Source organism: Poecilia formosa, unplaced genomic scaffold (genome assembly GCF_000485575.1).
Source record: "Poecilia formosa unplaced genomic scaffold, Poecilia_formosa-5.1.2 Scaffold117, whole genome shotgun sequence".
NCBI lineage: Eukaryota > Metazoa > Chordata > Actinopteri > Cyprinodontiformes > Poeciliidae > Poecilia > Poecilia formosa.
The window spans coordinates 826412-843844 of NW_006800056.1; the positions used below are offsets into that span (position 1 = coordinate 826412).

The 17433-nt window shown below is 41.8% G+C and overlaps 1 protein-coding gene and 1 long non-coding RNA gene across 9 annotated transcripts in view; both read right to left on the minus strand.

Moving 5' to 3' along the window:
* The window catches only part of sh3pxd2aa (SH3 and PX domains 2Aa), a 94113-nt gene that overhangs the window by 11486 nt on the left and 65194 nt on the right, over positions 1-17433 (minus strand). For 4 of the 8 annotated variants that reach the window (XM_016675584.1, XM_007560605.2, XM_016675586.1 and 1 more), the window contains 2 exons: positions 6855-6968; positions 3909-3992 (listed from right to left, as the gene is read on the minus strand). In XM_016675584.1, coding sequence (XP_016531070.1) covers positions 3909-3992; positions 6855-6968 — 198 coding nt within the window. The remainder of the gene's footprint in view (positions 1-3908; positions 3993-6854; positions 6969-17433) is intronic. The other 4 variants (XM_016675589.1, XM_016675588.1, XM_016675590.1 and 1 more) reach the window with 1 other exon arrangement.
* LOC107837140 (uncharacterized) lies at positions 7965-9095 on the minus strand. Its single transcript, XR_001663134.1, has 2 exons — positions 8846-9095; positions 7965-8309 (listed from the first exon to the last, which is right to left on the minus strand). It is a non-coding gene; the product is annotated as an uncharacterized LOC107837140 (long non-coding RNA).

Below are 17433 nucleotides of genomic sequence, written 5' to 3' on the forward strand. Positions count from 1 at the left end.
GCCTTCATCTCTGGAGAAATGGTTATTCCTCTTCAATTTGTGACTTCTCTCACAGAAGAAAAGATATTTGAGGTAAAATCTGTCTTGACTGGTCCCTATTTGACCATTACTCCTCTCTCACACTCTGCTACCCATCAAAGATCCTGTAAGGGAAGGAAATCCCTCCATGGGTTCAATTTATAAACTTGTGTTCATGTTTCTTTTGGCCGAGGTGCTGCATGTTTAGACAATAATTTCTTCTGGTTTCGGATGCTGTGCAGCCACAAGGATGTTTGCTCTTACTCTTTTACTTTTGGACAACTGTTTTGATGAGTGGTGGTTTTTGATATGGGCGACATGGGCAACCACCCAGGGCGGCTTTTATAAAGGTAAATTATCTGCAATATTCAGATCACTGTCTTCAATTCACTCCATCATGTAACTGACAGATTTGGATGTGATTTGGTCCAGATGCAGACCTGTGGTGACTGTGGGAAGGCTTACTTTTTGCAAAATGTTGCAAAAACCTGAGTCTGATGTGTCAGAATCATGGTGAAAGTCTAAACTTTTGCACACCTTTAAGTCTGCTCTGGTGTAAGGGGAAACGCTCTTTATGACAGTGTTATTAGATTAGGTTAATTTATTTATACCTAGAGGTATAAATTGTTTTGTAGCTATAAATCATGTGAATTCAGGCAAAGTTGTTGAAATGATCAAGTCGGCAGGAGGAGGAAGGTATGGGTCGGTTTCTATGCTAGTTTTTTTCCAAATTATGGACACACTGTTGTCTGTGAGTCATAACTGTGTCCTGCGTCCACAGACACATTAGCTTGACTTGAACAAGAAGAAGCCATGGCTATGTTCACAAAAACAACTTGGAAAACGATTGCAGTACACTGTCCCATTCCTCACTTCCAATGCCCATCATGGCACCCAACGTTCGGCTGGATGAATCTGGCTCTAGTGTGCAGCACTTTGAGAGACGGGTATGATGAGAAAACGCCTTACAAATTCAGTCCATGAACTACTATCGCTTCACTGCTAGAGACTGCTCTAAGCATGCCGGATCCTACCAAATCAAATCATTTTTTCACTCCTCTCTGGTCCAGGTCTATGGATGTCCAAAACAAATCATTCCTCCTTCTGATCCACTTATTTATGCTTTTCCTAAACATAAAGGAGCTAACTGTTTTTGCAGACCCAATGCCTCCAGTGAAGCAGAGATTAAAAGTATTTTACACCATAAAATGCTTCAACCATTCAGCAGGTTCAATTAACTGAAAGTCCAGCAAGATGAGTTTGAATAGTGAAGCTGAACTGGTACCCAGTCGAGTTTAGGTCTCCAGGTTTAATGGCCTCATTCTCTGGTGGCGACAGCTAGCCTGGTGACTCATTTCAGAGGCTCTACGGAGGCTGAGGTTGGTGTGATTAAAACCAGTCTCCTGATTGGGCTGTGGCCCACTTTAGCACTTTTCCATAAGCTCATTCCTGGGCCAAGCCTCGGAGTTCTGGGAGACACATCTGGTGAGGTAAGAGTCCTGCACAGCAGCCTGAAGAACTGCTGAGGTGGATCAGATCAGAACGACGCAGGGAATGATTAGATGTTCTGCAGATCTAAAATTAGGTTTCATGAGACCTTCAGAAAGTCATGACAATTACTGATGGAAAATGATTGATCATTGCTATTAAGTCTGACAGCAGCTTAGCAATCTTCCACACAGAAACAGACTAAATTTAAGCTTTTCTGATATTTATTAATGAATTATACATCTCTACAAAATCAGCAGGTTTGTGGATAATGCTAAAAATAACACCTGATTCTCACATGTGATTTTCTGATTTCCAAGTAAACCACAGAGAGCCTAGTTTAATCTGCTGCTTTTAAAGACATCAGGATTCAGGGGGCAAAGCTTTACTTTGAGCTGAGAAGCTTTTCATGTGTGATGGAGAAAGATTTGAGATTTCTGTGACTGTGCTGAGCTCTGGCCACCCAATACGCAGCTGCTGGCACGATCCCAGGGCGAGTTGTTGTTGGCTGAGAGATGAGGATGCAAATGAGGTTGTTTACTTTAACCCTAAACTCTGAGGAAGGACGGGGGCCACAGGAGGAGCTGCAGCAGCACTGCAGGCCTGCTTTCTTACTGTGTGGAAACTGCAACCAACGTGTTGCAAACACTTCAAAACCAGATGAGTAAGAAGCGGTCTGCACTGAACGGTTTGTTGAAAAGGATAATGTTATCACAACGTCTCAGAAAAAGACTCTGATCATGCAGACTGCCTGACAACAGGATTCAAACTGTCTAAATATTCCTGCATTTTGTCACAATATAAAATTACCATGTTTACAAATAAAAATCTGAAAACTATCTGTATGCCTTCATATTCTGCCCTGCTGAGTCAACACTTTGCCGAAGCCCCTTTCACTGCAGGTTTGGTGCATGTCTGGCTCCATCGTTGCCAGAACTGGTTCCACTGGGAGCTCTGAGCCAGTTTTACTGGAGCAAATTTCCCTTGGCCAGTGAGAGCTTTCTATTTTCCTGCAGCTCTGTTTTTGCTTTTGGTTTGACTTTTTACTCTCTGATGCTGATTACAAACTGTACCTGAGATGGTTGTGACAGAGAAATCAGCTCAAGTTTAGTCTGATTGGATGGGTAGTGTCTCTAAACATCAGTGTTCAAGTCTCCCCATACGTCCTCAATTGGATCGTTATCTGGACTTTGACTGAACCATTCAAACGCTGCATTCATACCAGCCCTGTTTAGTCTGATTTAATCAAACTCTAGTTCATTTGCCGGTTCGTTTGACGTGTGATTGCATAATCAAACTCTGAGGCGGATCAAAACAGCAAACTCTGATCCTTTTTGAATTCAGCTCGGCTGAAGTGAACTTTGAAACTTTGAGGAAAAACATTTTCTCTGTTGTGTGAAAACAACAGAGAAAATGGTCTATGGTCTTCTCATGTGGAAGAAAACCATAGACCAAATGTTTGGCACATTTGCAAAAGACAAAAGGAAAATCTTACAACCACTAAAATCTGAAACCACTCCATTTTTATCTGCATTTCTTGAAGTATTAAGTTGTTCTGAGGTTTTTGTATCATTTCCTTCAGTGGCTCTTGGTGCAGCGCCACCACAGGCGAGGAGGTGAACAGGTTGCACAAAGGGTTTGGTTGGTTTGACAGTGCAGTGTGAAAACAAACTGCATCAGATGAAAATATGACCAATGTTGCAGTTTTGGTCGCCAATCGAACGGAGTTTACCAAACTATCAGGAGTGAAAACACGCCTGGCTCGATGTTCTGCCAGGAGGCGAATTCTTAGGTTTGGGTGCACACAATCTGGACTCCAGGAGGTTTTTGTAGAAACTTTAAGACTTCAAAGATTTAAAAACTTCACAGATCATAATGTTTAAACTGGAGGAAGTGTGTGACATTTGTTGAAATTCAAAAGTTTCTGAATATTTTAAAACTCCATAACTTCACCTGCTTCACAATGTGCACAACCTAAAAATATAGAAAACTTTAGATGCCATAATGTAAAAGCTTTCAAAGGTACCAAAACACAAACTCAGCTAAATTAAATTATTCAATTTAGTAATTTAATTAAATTTAATAGTTTAATTCAATTAAACGTTTAAACATTTTAAACAATGTTTATGCAGTGAAGTAAGTAGGAGATTTACAAAAGGTGCAGCACATTTCATTGTTTTCTTTAGGAAACACTTTTACACATTAATGCAAATTCAATAAAATCCTGATGTGATTGAGCCATATTATCCTGATGATTTGTAGATATGATTCATAAGACCAATACTGATCTCCAGGTGAATACGCAGGAGACATGCAGGACTCTGTCGCCTCCTTGTGACGCAGAAGCTGTTTGCTGTTGTTTGATGCAGGTTTTCATGTAAGGATTGTGTCTGTCTGTTCACCTCTGCTCTGCTGGCGGTTAACTATACCACCGAGGGTCCAGCGGCGGTCCAGCCTCTTCAGGTGAGCCTTTCTTCTCTTAGTAACTGATGATGAGCAGCAGCAGCAACCAAAAGACGAGAAAATAAAAGGAACAAAGTAAATAATTGGTTAGTGTAAGAAGCTTGGTTTGGCAAAGTGAAGAAAGAAAGTTTTGTTAGGAACTGAAAAAACAGATTTAAGCATAAAAGTGAAGGATTACTGGGCGGAAATGTCTTTCTTCATCTAGGAGGAACTTTAACAAACCATTAGTTATTCAGTGGTCTCCAGAAGTCATTTTGGGTTTCCAGTGGTGAGTGCAGCTAATGCTACAGCACTAATCATAAACATTAATTTCACTAATGCTTTAGTGCTACATCAAGTCAGAGAACATGACAGGAAACGGATCTGCTGCGTAAACAGCCTTCATAACCTTCAAAATAAGAGCATGAACACAAATGTTTAACTACTTGAAGAGTTCTTAAAAGTCCATAACCAAAAGTTCAACAAAGAGGACAAAGGTTTACAAAACAGCAACATAAATTTCTGCTTTATAATTTATCTGGAAAATTTTATTTAAGGGAAGCAAAGAGCACTAAATGTTTTCAAAGTTAGCAAAAGCCCTAAAGCACTAGACAAAAAAAAAGCTCATTAGCAACTAGTGGATGTTAATTACTTTGTTTTGAACATTTCACAAGTCCAGTATAGAAATGTACTGGACTGCTTCCAGTCTGACTCTCTGAGGTCAATTTACCAAGAGAGGTGACTTGGTAGAGCCTCAATGAAACCCTGGACCTCACCTGGATGAGGCATATTCAAACCAGTCCAATCTGTTTCTCAGACTTCAAATAAGCCTTTTGTTCCTGAGAGGAGGCTGGATGATGAACTAAGAGACGAAGTTACATCGGGTGTTTGTCTTCTGCAGCAGTGCAGCAGCTTGAAGGGGAAATAAGTAGCAGAGCTAAAATCTGATGCTCCAGATTTACTGATCCATCCACATTTCAACTCAGACACATTGAGTTGAAATGTCATTAATTAATGACAATTAATTAAGTGGTACTTCTAACTAACTGAGCCATGAACTCCTGAACTTTCTCACAATCCTTTAGTTCAGAGCCTGTATGATCCATCAGAAGTTATAAAGTGATTAATCTGAGGGCATATGGAGAGCAAACATCAGTGAAAAGAAGAACAGGCGGTGAAAACTCGTCTTTTATCTGTCTTTGTGCTGTGGAAATCTAATTCCTTCTTTGTCTCTCAGCGTCTCGTCTTCCGCCCTCTCTTATCTCCCAAATGTTCCTCTTTCTCACTGTCCCTCTTCTCCTTTTGTCTGTCTCTGGTTCTTGTCATCTCCTCTCTCTTCTGGTCCCTCTCTGACTCAGCAGCATCCTGCTGAGCTCCACCTTGCTCCTGTTGACCTCCTAATTGAAATATCAGCTCAGGCACAGAGAGGAAATGTTATTTCGAGGTAATTTTAGTGGAGCTGTGCTTGTCGGTTTCTCTCCAGTGAGCCGGGCCGTCAGCAGAATTAGGTTATGGACCGCATGGAGATAATAAGATGTAAGGGGCAACGGTAATGTGAGGGAGGAAGATCAGAAATGAGAAGTGACGATGTGTGCAAACAGAGGAGCAGTACGAATGGAGGCACTGCCGGGATAAGACGGAGCAGAGTATCGATTCAGCTCAACGTCATTCTAGGATCTGATAGCAGCAGCTTTGATGAGGCTTTGCATCAACTTTCAACTTCCATTTTCATCTTTTCTGTCAATCAGATTATTACTGGAACTTGGATCCAAAGTACAGCTATAAATAAATGTAAATACAAAGCTCAAAAAAGACCAGTTTCCCTGGATAGACATACAAAAGGGGGGCAGCAGAGTGTGCTCCAACTACAGGGGGGTAACACTCCTAAGCCTCCCTGGTGAAGTTTATCCAGGGCCTCTGGAGCCGAGGGCCCGCTGGATATAATTCATAAAACTGAAACAGGGTTTTCTGAAGTTAAAACCTTTCTACACTGACAGACGGCTGCATCCTAAATGCACAAAGGAGCGTTATAGGAGATCCTTCCTCCCAGCAGCTGTTAGACTCTGACAGCAGCACAACCATTCTCTAAGAAAACACAGCCGAAGACAAACAGGTATCACATTTACCTGGCTAAAGCTTCCTCAAAGACAAAGTTAATTTAAGTGTCCAACTACTCCAAATTCAAATTTTACTCTAGTGAATAATGAGTTGGGATTCAAAGAGAAGAAGAGAGGAGCTAATGTAAGGGAGGTTTTGCACAATCTTCAGAAGCACGTAGTGACAGAGAAAAGGTGTGTTAGATAACCCAAAGGCAGCAAATGCCTTATTAAACTATTGCACCATCCAGGTTTCATTGAGAAATAAACTGTTCAAATACAGAAAAGCTTTATTAAGATTTCAGCAGCAGACATGTTTGCATATTTGTGTGTTTGCATGTTATATATCTCAGTAAAGTTCCCTCTCTCTGAAAGTCCCAACTGGGGGGTGTTGTGACACAGTGGAGAAATACTTCATCCCAGCATTCAGACTAAACATTTGGGAGAAAAGGGTCACAACACAACGAGGTTCCTGCAGAGAGCTGCAGGATCCTGGGGGAACAGGAAGGAATTTTCTGTGGTGCCAAAGTACTGCAGCCCACTTTGGCAGCTGTCTGGTACAGTTTCACCATAATACTGCGACTGTGGCCTCAAAGGCTCCGAATGTGTGACTGGAGGTGTGTTTAAGATTAACTTTTAAAGACTGTTTTCAGGCTGAGATTTATATGTGGAAAACAAACACAGCAAAAACATCACGATTGAGAAATCTCTGCTTCTGCCCTGCAGACATTTCTCCCACAGCGAGTCAGCCACACTGACTTTTATGTGTTTTTGTGTTTTATGACTGTAATAATGTTTCTGTGAACAAACCTTCTCCGGTCCTGGAGGTGGCCAGATCCGAATCGTCTCTGGTTCCATTCTGGGAGTCCAGGTATGTGGCTGGGACCCAGCCCTGCTGCTCCGACGTGCTGACGAACCACCAACCTGAGGCACACACACCAACATCCCATTTTTACAACATCATTTTGATTTACACCAAACAATAATTACTCTTCATTTCTAAAGCGCTTTCTGCAGTACAGTGGCTGGGAAAACTGTCCAGAACCCTCGATGTGTTTCCCATTCTGTCCCGCTTCAACTTGAAATGTCCCATCAATTACAGTTACAAGTCTTTTGGGGTACGGCTCCTTTCACACAAACAAGATGAAAGTTTTGTGCAGTCTTTTGGGTAAAAAGGCTTAAGCCCATTTAGTCTGAATGGAGAGCCTCTATAAACATAAATTTTCAAGTCTTGCACCAGATCCTCAGCTGGATTTAGGTCTTGACTTTGACTAAGCCATTCTGAATGTGCTGTATTAGGATCATTGTCCTGCTGGAAGGTGAACCTCCACCCCAGCTCCACATCTTCTGCAGGTTTCTGCCAGGTCTGTCCTGATTTGGTCCAACTCTGACCAACCGTCTTGTTCCTGCTGAACTTCAGCAGAAACGTTCAGGGTGGTGCCATCTTTCTGGTTTCATGTTACTCTTATTTACCAACTTGGTGACTTCTGACTGTTTTTTACTGGAGGTTACCAAAGTGAAAGGGGTTAAGAACAGATTCTTGCCATTTTTTAAGATTTTTATTGTAAACAGTGATTGATCATGTTTACTTTTGACATTCCTGTGTTGCCATGTAAAAAAGGTGAAATAGTTGAAGAGGTGTGCATACTTTTCAAGGCACTGCAGCTCATTACTTCAAGCCCAGAAGTTTGCTGAAGGTAAAAACTGCATGAAACATTTTGGCTTTCCAAACTCCAGTGTGACAAAGAGCTTTAGAGAACTCATGACAGATGGAGGTTTCACCCACTTGGAAACATCTTTTCATTACGAAACCAGATTCTGAAAAACACTGCAGAGAACACGAAGCTGAAGTGAGACACAAGTCAGCAGAGATTTAAAAACACTCAGACTGAATACACCCTGCAGTATTCACAAAACATGGTAGCTGAGACTTTTTAATGTCAGTTTTAGAGGCTCTGCAGTGATTTTAATCAGGAATAAAATCATAACCAGGTTGGCAGCTGCCAGACTGACACCCAGTTACACCTCATTTTCATCCATCCAGACTTTTTCCATGCTCCATCCTAGCATCAGTCATGGTCATGGTCTCCTCTGACCCATGCAGATCCTGACGCCACACCCAGGGGGCTCACCCTGGAGCGGGACGGCGGGGTCATGTCATGATGTTGCCATTTTGCCAAAGCGTTTGGAAACAAACTGTTCTCTCTGATGTCATTGAGCTGATGCACCAGCAACAATGACGAAGTGAAGCCGTGACACAACCTGCTGCCAAACAGCAAAATAAGCTCCATTAGATGAGCAGCTGCTGATGAAGAAAAGGATCAAATGTTCATCCACATAAAGCAGAAAGATTTTACCCTACAACTGCAAAAAATGTCACAAACTCAAAGAAATTCATAGTTTTAGATGTGATGTTGAATTAGTTGTGTAGTCCATCCAATGAGCAAATATTTAGTTTATAACATCAGCTGTCACAACTTGTTATGCATAATTCCAGCAGGAACATGAAATAATTCAGCTGTTCGAGGCGCTCAGTGATTAGTTTCTGTTTCATGATAAAACAACATTGTAATATAATATATACCTAATGTAATCATTTATATACTATTTTTTGTAATCTAAAGTATTCATTTGATTTAAAGTTGAATATGCAAAACATATGCAAATGACTTACAATTTGCACAATTAACCCTAAATTTTAACCAGTTCCTTAATTCCCTGACATCATTAAAAAGCAAAAGAACCAAAAAAGATCTTCATTTAGATCAGTCAGCTCATGATTGAACCAGAAACATGTTTACATGAAGGGCTGTCATCAGATCCTCTGGGTGGAGCTGGAAGCCGCAGCCATCAGTCCTGGAGGACGACATGAGGCTCCATTAGTTGCTTCTGCAGCGTCTGGCTGCAGCCCAGCGTGTGATGCATTCTCCCAATTTCTGCCATGCAGTCTGACATGATGGCTGATTCTGTCTGAGGCAGGAGCTGAATTATATGCACACCACAGCGCTTCTGTCTGTGCAGAGATTACAGCGACTTGAGGAAATATCCTGGAGCTCCACTGAATCCACGGCTTTTGGTAACTCCTCATCGTGAGCCGTATGTTTACTGCATGGATCCTGGATTTCTCTCACGATGGTTTTATCTGACAACCATCTGCTCTGACTTTCTTTGAGAAACAGTGAATGAATGTGTTAGCACAGCAAAAGTGACAACATGAAAGCCATGGATGTCAAACAGAGAATCCAACAGTTGGTCACAGGAGTGTTGGCTGAGAGTGAATCAGCAACTCATGCTCCGTTTTATTATCACCCAAAAACACATCAGGCAAAACAGACAGGATTTATGAAAGATTTGGAAAGTATGACTTTATCACCGACTGAATGATGGGGAATGAAAACTAATGCTGACTAAAAGAAGAAGTTTTTGTTTCATAAATATCAATTTGTAATTTGCTGTTTGGGATCCATCAGTCAGAAAAGTTCAATCATGAGCTGAGTTTTTGAAACACAAAACATTTGTCCTCTAAGTCCCACATTAATCAGGTTTCTAGGACGTCCTCCTTCAACCTGCACAACATTGCCAAAATTAGAAATGTCTTGTTTTGAAACAATGCAGGAAAAATAGTCCATGCATCTGTTATTAAGGCTGAACTAACCCTTTACGATCAGATTGTTCTTGAAAGTTGTCTTCTGATCCTAAAATGCGTCAGTAAAGGGTTGTGATGAAAGTTAAAAGGGCTGTAAAGTGTTTTATGTTCACTTTGTTGTGAATTATGTCGTATAAATGAACTGAAACTGAGTTAAAGCAAATTATATCAGCCATAGAGGAACACTTAATAAAAGTTTGACTTGGGAAAAGTATTTGTGGAGAAGTTTGATGCCTAAACCACCCAGACTGTGACAGCTGACCTTCACACGCCTAAAATCCCACTGAAATCCCATCGTTCCTGGACTTCCTGTCCATAGCGAACAGAGCTTAATTCAATCCGAGGGCCTTCAGACGAACCGAGCTGCTGCACGGTAGCTGCAGAGGCTCATCCAGCTTCCCACAGCCGCCGCAGCTTTCTGCAGAGACGCTCCAGATTCTTCTGGTTTCAGGATCAATTTACAGGAAATTACCTCCAACGCTTTGACAGTTAGATAATCCTCATTAAATGTTACAACAAAGTCCCTGGGTTGGGGATTACCACTGAGTGGTTCCTTAACAGACATCCTATTGAAGCCCAACTAACTATCCATGATACCTATGATAGTAACTACCATGATAATGAGAGCAGAAGAAGAAAGGCACATAGGAGACAGAACTATGTGTCTGACTTTGGTCAGAATATTAAGGTTTTTACTTTATGACATCTTAATGAACATGTTGTTCATTTACAGAAACTTTTTTACATTTTAAATTCTACAGATCTGAAGATGAGGCCTCTGTGACACCTTCACTTTTCTGGCTGCTTCATTAGGAATGACAGTTCTGTTAATGACCCAGTTTGGGCCTCCAGTTGTTGGTCCTCTGTTAGAGTTCATGGTTGAAAGACTTGCAAGAGCTGCAAACAAGCCCAGATCATCACCCTCCACCACTGTGCTTAACAATTCATATGAGTTTTCCGTGTTAATATGTTGAGTGATGTTTTTACACACACAGGTGAATTAATTAACTGCTTGTGGCTCCCAGACATTCAGGGTCTCCAGATGTGATGGAGTTTTAACACAAACCAGTGATGAAGAATTGTAATATTTGTTTATAGAGAATAAGATGCTATTGAATATTATTTCACAGCTTCATGATAATTAAACAATTTTAAATTGCTTAACTTTTGAATATAAAGGAACTAATAATTTTACTTTGTAAAAGTGCAAATAATAATCTTCATAGTTTGGTTGTTGTGTTACCATAGTTACAAACTGAATGATACAAATGTTTGTTTGTTTTTTTACTTTGTGTTTATTGCATTCAAATCCGTGTAATTAATCAAAATCAATGTGTTATCTGCATCTCCATTTTAATGATTTATTAACATATTTTAAAAAATGTCTAACAAATAAATTACTAAAACATTTTGTGAAACATTTATTAATGTTGTAGTACAGTTAATTATTTTAACATGTTTTTATTTATTTAATTTGATTTCATAATCAGGCTCTTACTGGTTCCATCCATGAAACAGTTTTTTTCCAAACACTCCAGGCAATAAAAGCTCTGCCTGGCAGAGAAAGCTGCTTGGTTCATATGAAACAAATTAGGGCTTTTATAGCCCGATTCAATGGAGCTTCAGAAAAATATGAAGAATCGAAGCCACCTGTGAGAGAGATATGCAGGTTCTGCAGAAACAAAAGGAGGAGCTGGAGCTCTTCACGTCCTCCTCTGCGTCAGAAGCAGAACGATCTATTCCTCCCACAGACGGAGAACCGAAGCCCCTGCACAACATCAACCCTGGCAAGTCTGAGCATCACAGCTGCTTCATCTCAGCTGGCCAACGCAGGCTACTGCAGAGATAAACACGCTAAGTCACGTCAAACTGTTGAAAAGATAAAACCGCAACAAGCTGCTCAGCTACAGTAAAACTGCAGATGTTTTAAACAAAGTTAATGTGATAGATACTGTTCTTGTGTTCCTTAAAAACTAAAAATAGAAACTGAATGCAAATGAACCTGTCTGCTAACAAATACAAATAAACAAAGAGAAGCTGCCAGACAGCCTCTGTATTACGCACACACACACACACACACACACACACACACACATACAGGCAGGACCCAGGCCGCCTGTAAATCCAGCTCTGGAGAAAGTGGATTCGATAAAGGCAGATAAATGAGGACCAGAAGCACCGCCGCCGATTGCTCAAAGGCAGAATGGTTGGCAGATGTATGTTGGGAGAACAACACAAGCATGCAGCTGTGAGAAGAAAGACAGAAACGCAGCCACAGATTGGCAGCGTGGCGAATGGTGGACCAGTAGACCGGTGGACCAGTGGACTGGTGGACCAGGGGACCGATGGGTCGGTGGACTGGGGGACCATCAGACCGGCAGACCGACGAACCGGCTGGCCCGGGTCTGGGAAAAATGGACTAGTCCTCATGTGTGAGCGCCTTGTTGACAGATTACAGTTTTCACAGAAAATCTGTCCCGTAGGAGGAGATCTGGACCAAAGATTGGCAGCCAGATGGAGGAAAATTACTCAGAGGCAATTAAAGCAAAGCAAAACTTGGCTCAGCATATGCAGAGACCCACACATGCAGCGGGACTGAGTTGGGCTTTTTGTCTCAGAAACTGTTCAGGGGTAAAAATGCAAAAATAATGCCTGTTTCTTATCTACCTGACGGTCCTTTAGGCTACAGAATATATGAAGTCACAAACATCACAATGCTAATCTATGCAAAACTACGATTGCAAAGGACTGCTGACATGCAATATTAGCAAGATCATAATCCATATGGAAAACAATCACATGCTGCACGACTTCATTTATAACATCAAGATTAATCTTTGGTATAAAATATTGAACAAAATAATGAGATGGACAGCAAGGAAGTTACATTCAAGTCTGACCTAACTTTTGTAATTAACAAAGAAGGTACAAAAGTGAACTCTTATTGTGAAAATCTGTGAGTTCTGCTTTGAAAGTTTAATTTTGATCACCTTCCTGTTTGCCTTTTCTTATGCTTTAGAAATAAAGCGTAAGAAAATAAGACCGGGAGGCCAACCGGGTCTGGGAAAAATGGACTAGTCCTCATGTGTGAAGACTAGTCCACACACATGAAGACAGCACACAGCTCTATCTGTCTATAGTGTGTATTCTCCAGGCACACAGAACCATTTTATACCATAATCAAGTAACTATGTTACCTTTAGTTGTTACAAAAATGCTGTGTGTACCAAAAATACTTAAAAGAAATTTGACCTTGAAATTGGTCTCTGTCCCTTTAAGAAGCTCCTGCTCTTTTCAACATTCAGCACCTAATCTCAACAATGCTCCTTCATGATGCTTTTCCATCTTCTTAGGAGCGTCAGGCTGAGAAGTAGTTTGGACTATGAGCTCAGCAGTTCCACCAGGTGTTTGCTAATTGCTGCTGCTAGTCTAGAGGGAACAGCGCTTTGTGAGAGGAAGTGTTTAGGCATCCCTGAACGGTTGCTAGGGGAGATTCAGGGATTTCTCAAACAAGCATGAAAAATTCAGGCAACACATGAGGAATATTTATGATGAGGGAGTAACATTAAAACATCATATAAAGCTCAAAAAGCCAATTTTATATAATACCCTCTTTAAAATGACTCTGATCTGAAACATGGAAGTCTTACAAAGGAAGGTTGTAACAGGGGAAATACTTTTCCACAGCACTGAAAATTCAACATGCCAATCTATCTGGAGGTGCTGTGAAAAAAGCGAGCCTTTCGGGCCGACACCTGGTGGGCCCAGCCGCCACCGCCGCAGCTGTAAAAATGAACAAGACAAAGAAAAGGTGTTCAGGTAATGAACGTCCCGCTGCAGAGCCGCCGGGCGGAGGCTGTTTAAACAGGCTGAGGAGATCACACCTTGTTATGGTTGGTGGGGTCCTCTCACGTCCACGGGCTCAGGAATCCCAAAGAAAAGCTTTGTGGCTTCAGCCGGAGCTGTAATTGGTGCCATTCAGCAGAACCAGAACACGAGTGCTTGTTTCTTGTTAGGTCTTTTTTTATTGTCCAGGTGTTTCAAGGTGCTAAACTGGAAGCATTTTTTCACTTCAACTAGATAGGAAGGGTAGGCATGCTCTTTTCCCTAACTATTTAGTTTGTCTGACATGAATGGTTCCGAGGAATTTGTAAGCCGCTCAACAACTAATGAGCAAAATACATAAGAAGTTATGAAGCAACACCTACTGTCACCCACATACAGCACAGACATTCAGGAACGAGGCAGCGGGGGGACTGTAATTGGCGTTTCTCGCTGTACAAAGCTCTAATTGGAAGTTTCTCTCCACACTGTGTCTCGGCAGGCGATAATTGCCAGCTTCCAGTCACAGAGGGAAAGTGGAGGTCACGGTGCTGCAGTAACTGAGCGGAGAGGGCTTATCGCCGCCCGCCAGGCCCGGTTCTCATGGGAGAGGGTCGGCGGAGGCAGGTTCTGTCGACTGGGTGAGGACAGAAAAACCAACACAGGTGAGCTGGAGAGGGAAGGAGATTAAAGCAGTGGTAGGGGGGGCAGATGTTTGGCTGGAGCTTCAAAAAACTGATAAACTGAAGATAGAGGTAGTTTTCCATCCTGATTCCCAATCCAAAAACTACTCAGCACCGTCTCCTTTCAGTCCTCCAGTATTTTCCAGTCAGACCGGCCACCATGTTCGAAGGGATGGGGCCATTTGTAAGGTGACTGTCACTGTGTTTACTTCCTCTTGGCTTCTAATAAGGACCAGATCCCCTGGAGAGCAGCGAATGCTGGAACGCCATGTAACGCTCCAGCGCAGCACATTAAACTGCCTGCTCATCTTTTTTCTTTACAGAGCGAACTGGAGGGAAAAGAGCCAAAGGATAAACTGAAGATAGAGGCAAACACTGCTGCTCAAAACCCAGCTGTGAAATTAGCCACAGTGTTGTTTTATTATTGTGTAGAAAGGCTTCTCTCACCTAAACTGACTTTGACTTTTATATTTCCAGATCAGAAGCAGACAGTCAACATTTATCCCAACCAGAAATCCACATTTCTGTCTCCATCACAAAAGTCGTCTGTTAGCATTTAGAGTTAGAGTGAAAACATTTTTTGAAGCAGATTTAATTCAGTTCAAAAATAATTTAATAAGCCCTGATGGAAAATAAATGTTGTGACTCATATAATCCAAGGTTCTTCAAGTAGCCACTGTAGATCCAGAGGGATCCATGACTATTTGAACATGTTGGCCTAAATATGTTGTGCTGTTTCCTATTAACCTAAAGTCATTGTTTGTGATATGTAAAAGCTCAAAATTACTTAAAAAGTTCTAAATGTTCATTATATTTTTGACATGGGTGAATTATAGCGATCTGAAACCTACAAACATAAACATCAACGTTTTCATGTGTCGTTAAACATGAGATATCTGTGGAAACAAACAAACAAACGGGGGCGGCTTGTGGTGTATTAACCAGAGCTAGCACCACTAGCAGGAGCTAACAACATTAGCAGGAGCTAGCACCACTAGCAGGAGCTAACAACATTAGCAGGAGCTAGCACCACTAGCAGGAGCTCACAACATTAGAAAATACCTTTTTTTATTTTAGATCTGCAGGATATTTCCACCGTTAGATGTATAAACTTGTATGAGTGTTGTTAATAGGGTGGAGAAGGTTGGCTCCAAGCAAAACTCTGAGTAAGAATCCCAGTCCTGCCAGCTGCCCTAAAACACATCTTCTGCTTCAATATAAGCATGATGAGTTTGTTGAAATATTTCTCTAAACTGTCCACATTCCTGGAGAAATTAGACCACCTTTGTTCTCAATGAAAGCAGAAAAACTCGACCGCTCCAGGAAGTGAAAGTTTCAACAACTTCAGAGTTTGTCTTGAGGATGAAATGGGACGTGTGAGCAGCAGCAAACCGTTTTCTGTTGCTCCCTAGGAAGTCAGAGGCTGTTTGTTGGTTCAGAGCCAAGCTGGGACTCCCTGATGAAAGTGTTGTTTCCCTGTTTGAAGCTTCGCTGCCTGATTTAAGTTTTTATAAAACGTCTGTCACTGAGCCGCCCTAACAAGTGAAAGCTGATAGCTGGAGGTGGAAGGTTCACTAACCAGAGATGGCTGAGCGTCACGCTAAACGGCTGAATTTAGGCTCCGAGTGGAGAGGCTGTGTGGGAGTTTCTGCTGCTGTGAGGCTCCTTTACGGTTTTATTTAAACACTTTTTCATCAGTTTTGAGGCCCAGTCGCCAAATGTAGGGGTTTTAGTTTGGGTCTCTGTTCTTTCCAGGAAAACACTCCTTGGAGTTGTTTATTGTTTTGGACATAGATACCATGTTTTCCCTTCTTTTCTTTACCTGGTTTTGCTGCTCATGAAGTACAGCCTCTGCTCTAGGCTATAAATAAAATTGTCTTATTGATGGTAAATGAAACTACTGAAACAAACACCTTGTCATAATGGGAAATGCCAGGATCCGGTTCCACCAACCTAAGCAGTGCTCCCAGCACTCAGAGAAAGTGCATTTCTAATCCAGGAAGTCTCCGTGTGTTGGACCCATCTGAAGTCCGAAAGTGATCAGAACAAAGCAGCTTCTCTGGTTTTTATTAGCTTGGAGAACACACAGCACCAGTTTCTAAACAGAACCCTTATTTTCCAAACCTAATAACAGGCTATCATCCTGATGTCCACCAAATAACATCTTGCAAACCTCTGAACAAATTACACATTACGTCTGACAATGAGCCTTAGTGTGTACTCACAGCTGACACATTTGGCCTGCTTTAAATGGACCGGGTTCTGGTTTCCCTTTTGGTCTGATTACCTCCACGGCATGTCAGAAAGTTCTGCAAAGGTTCTGCTGATGACCCATCATTTGATTCAGATGTCTTGAACCAGGGAAATAACTGAAACATGCAGGGCAGCTGTCCTTGAGTCCACTGACAGGAGGCATTGTAGTTTCCTATTCCATTCAAATGAAAAGCAGACAGGCAGTAACGTGGTGGGGACATTACACCACAGCTCATGGTCACAACTAGCCTCACTCTTTTAAAGATGTCCCACTATACTAGCCACCTTAGTGGCCAGTCCTGTCAACAAACAGGCCAACCATGCAGGACTGCTGCCATCACGGAAAAACACAACTACACTCAGTCCACATCTTTAGTTCAAGGTCTAAATCCTTGCTGAACGTTCACTCTCTGGGTTTTCTTCATTTTCTTCCAGGGTGGGGGCAGCCTAACCTGAAACTATAGCACATAAAAGTCTTTATGGACAATTTCAGGTTGGAAGAGGATGTTACGAGGTAGCACATAACGCAAAGATTAGGTAAAGGCTGTCTCGTTCACAGTTTCTAACAAACCATAAAATCTGTATTCATGGCTTCCTCATGAACATACTTGAGGATCTGCCACACTGAGGTCAAGGCTCCACAGAGCTGGTGAAAATAAGTGCTCCCAGTCTCACCAGATCCCCTGGGCTGTGGGAAAGATGTGGTGGGGAAACGATGCCAAACCGTTTGGCTCCAACTCTGCCTGCAACAGCACTTTACCAGCTCAACAATCACAGCCATGTTACTGAGGGATGTCTGTCTTCCATGCAGGCGGTTTATGACTGAAACAGAAATGCTGTCATTTTCCATAAACAGAAGATTGGTTTTATCTGGAAACACAGCAGCACAGTGCAGTGTGTGTGAGGTACAACTCCACATAAAACCGCTCAGATCTGTTTGGAAGTGTGACAAAGTGGATGTGGAACTTCGGAGCAATAAGCTTCA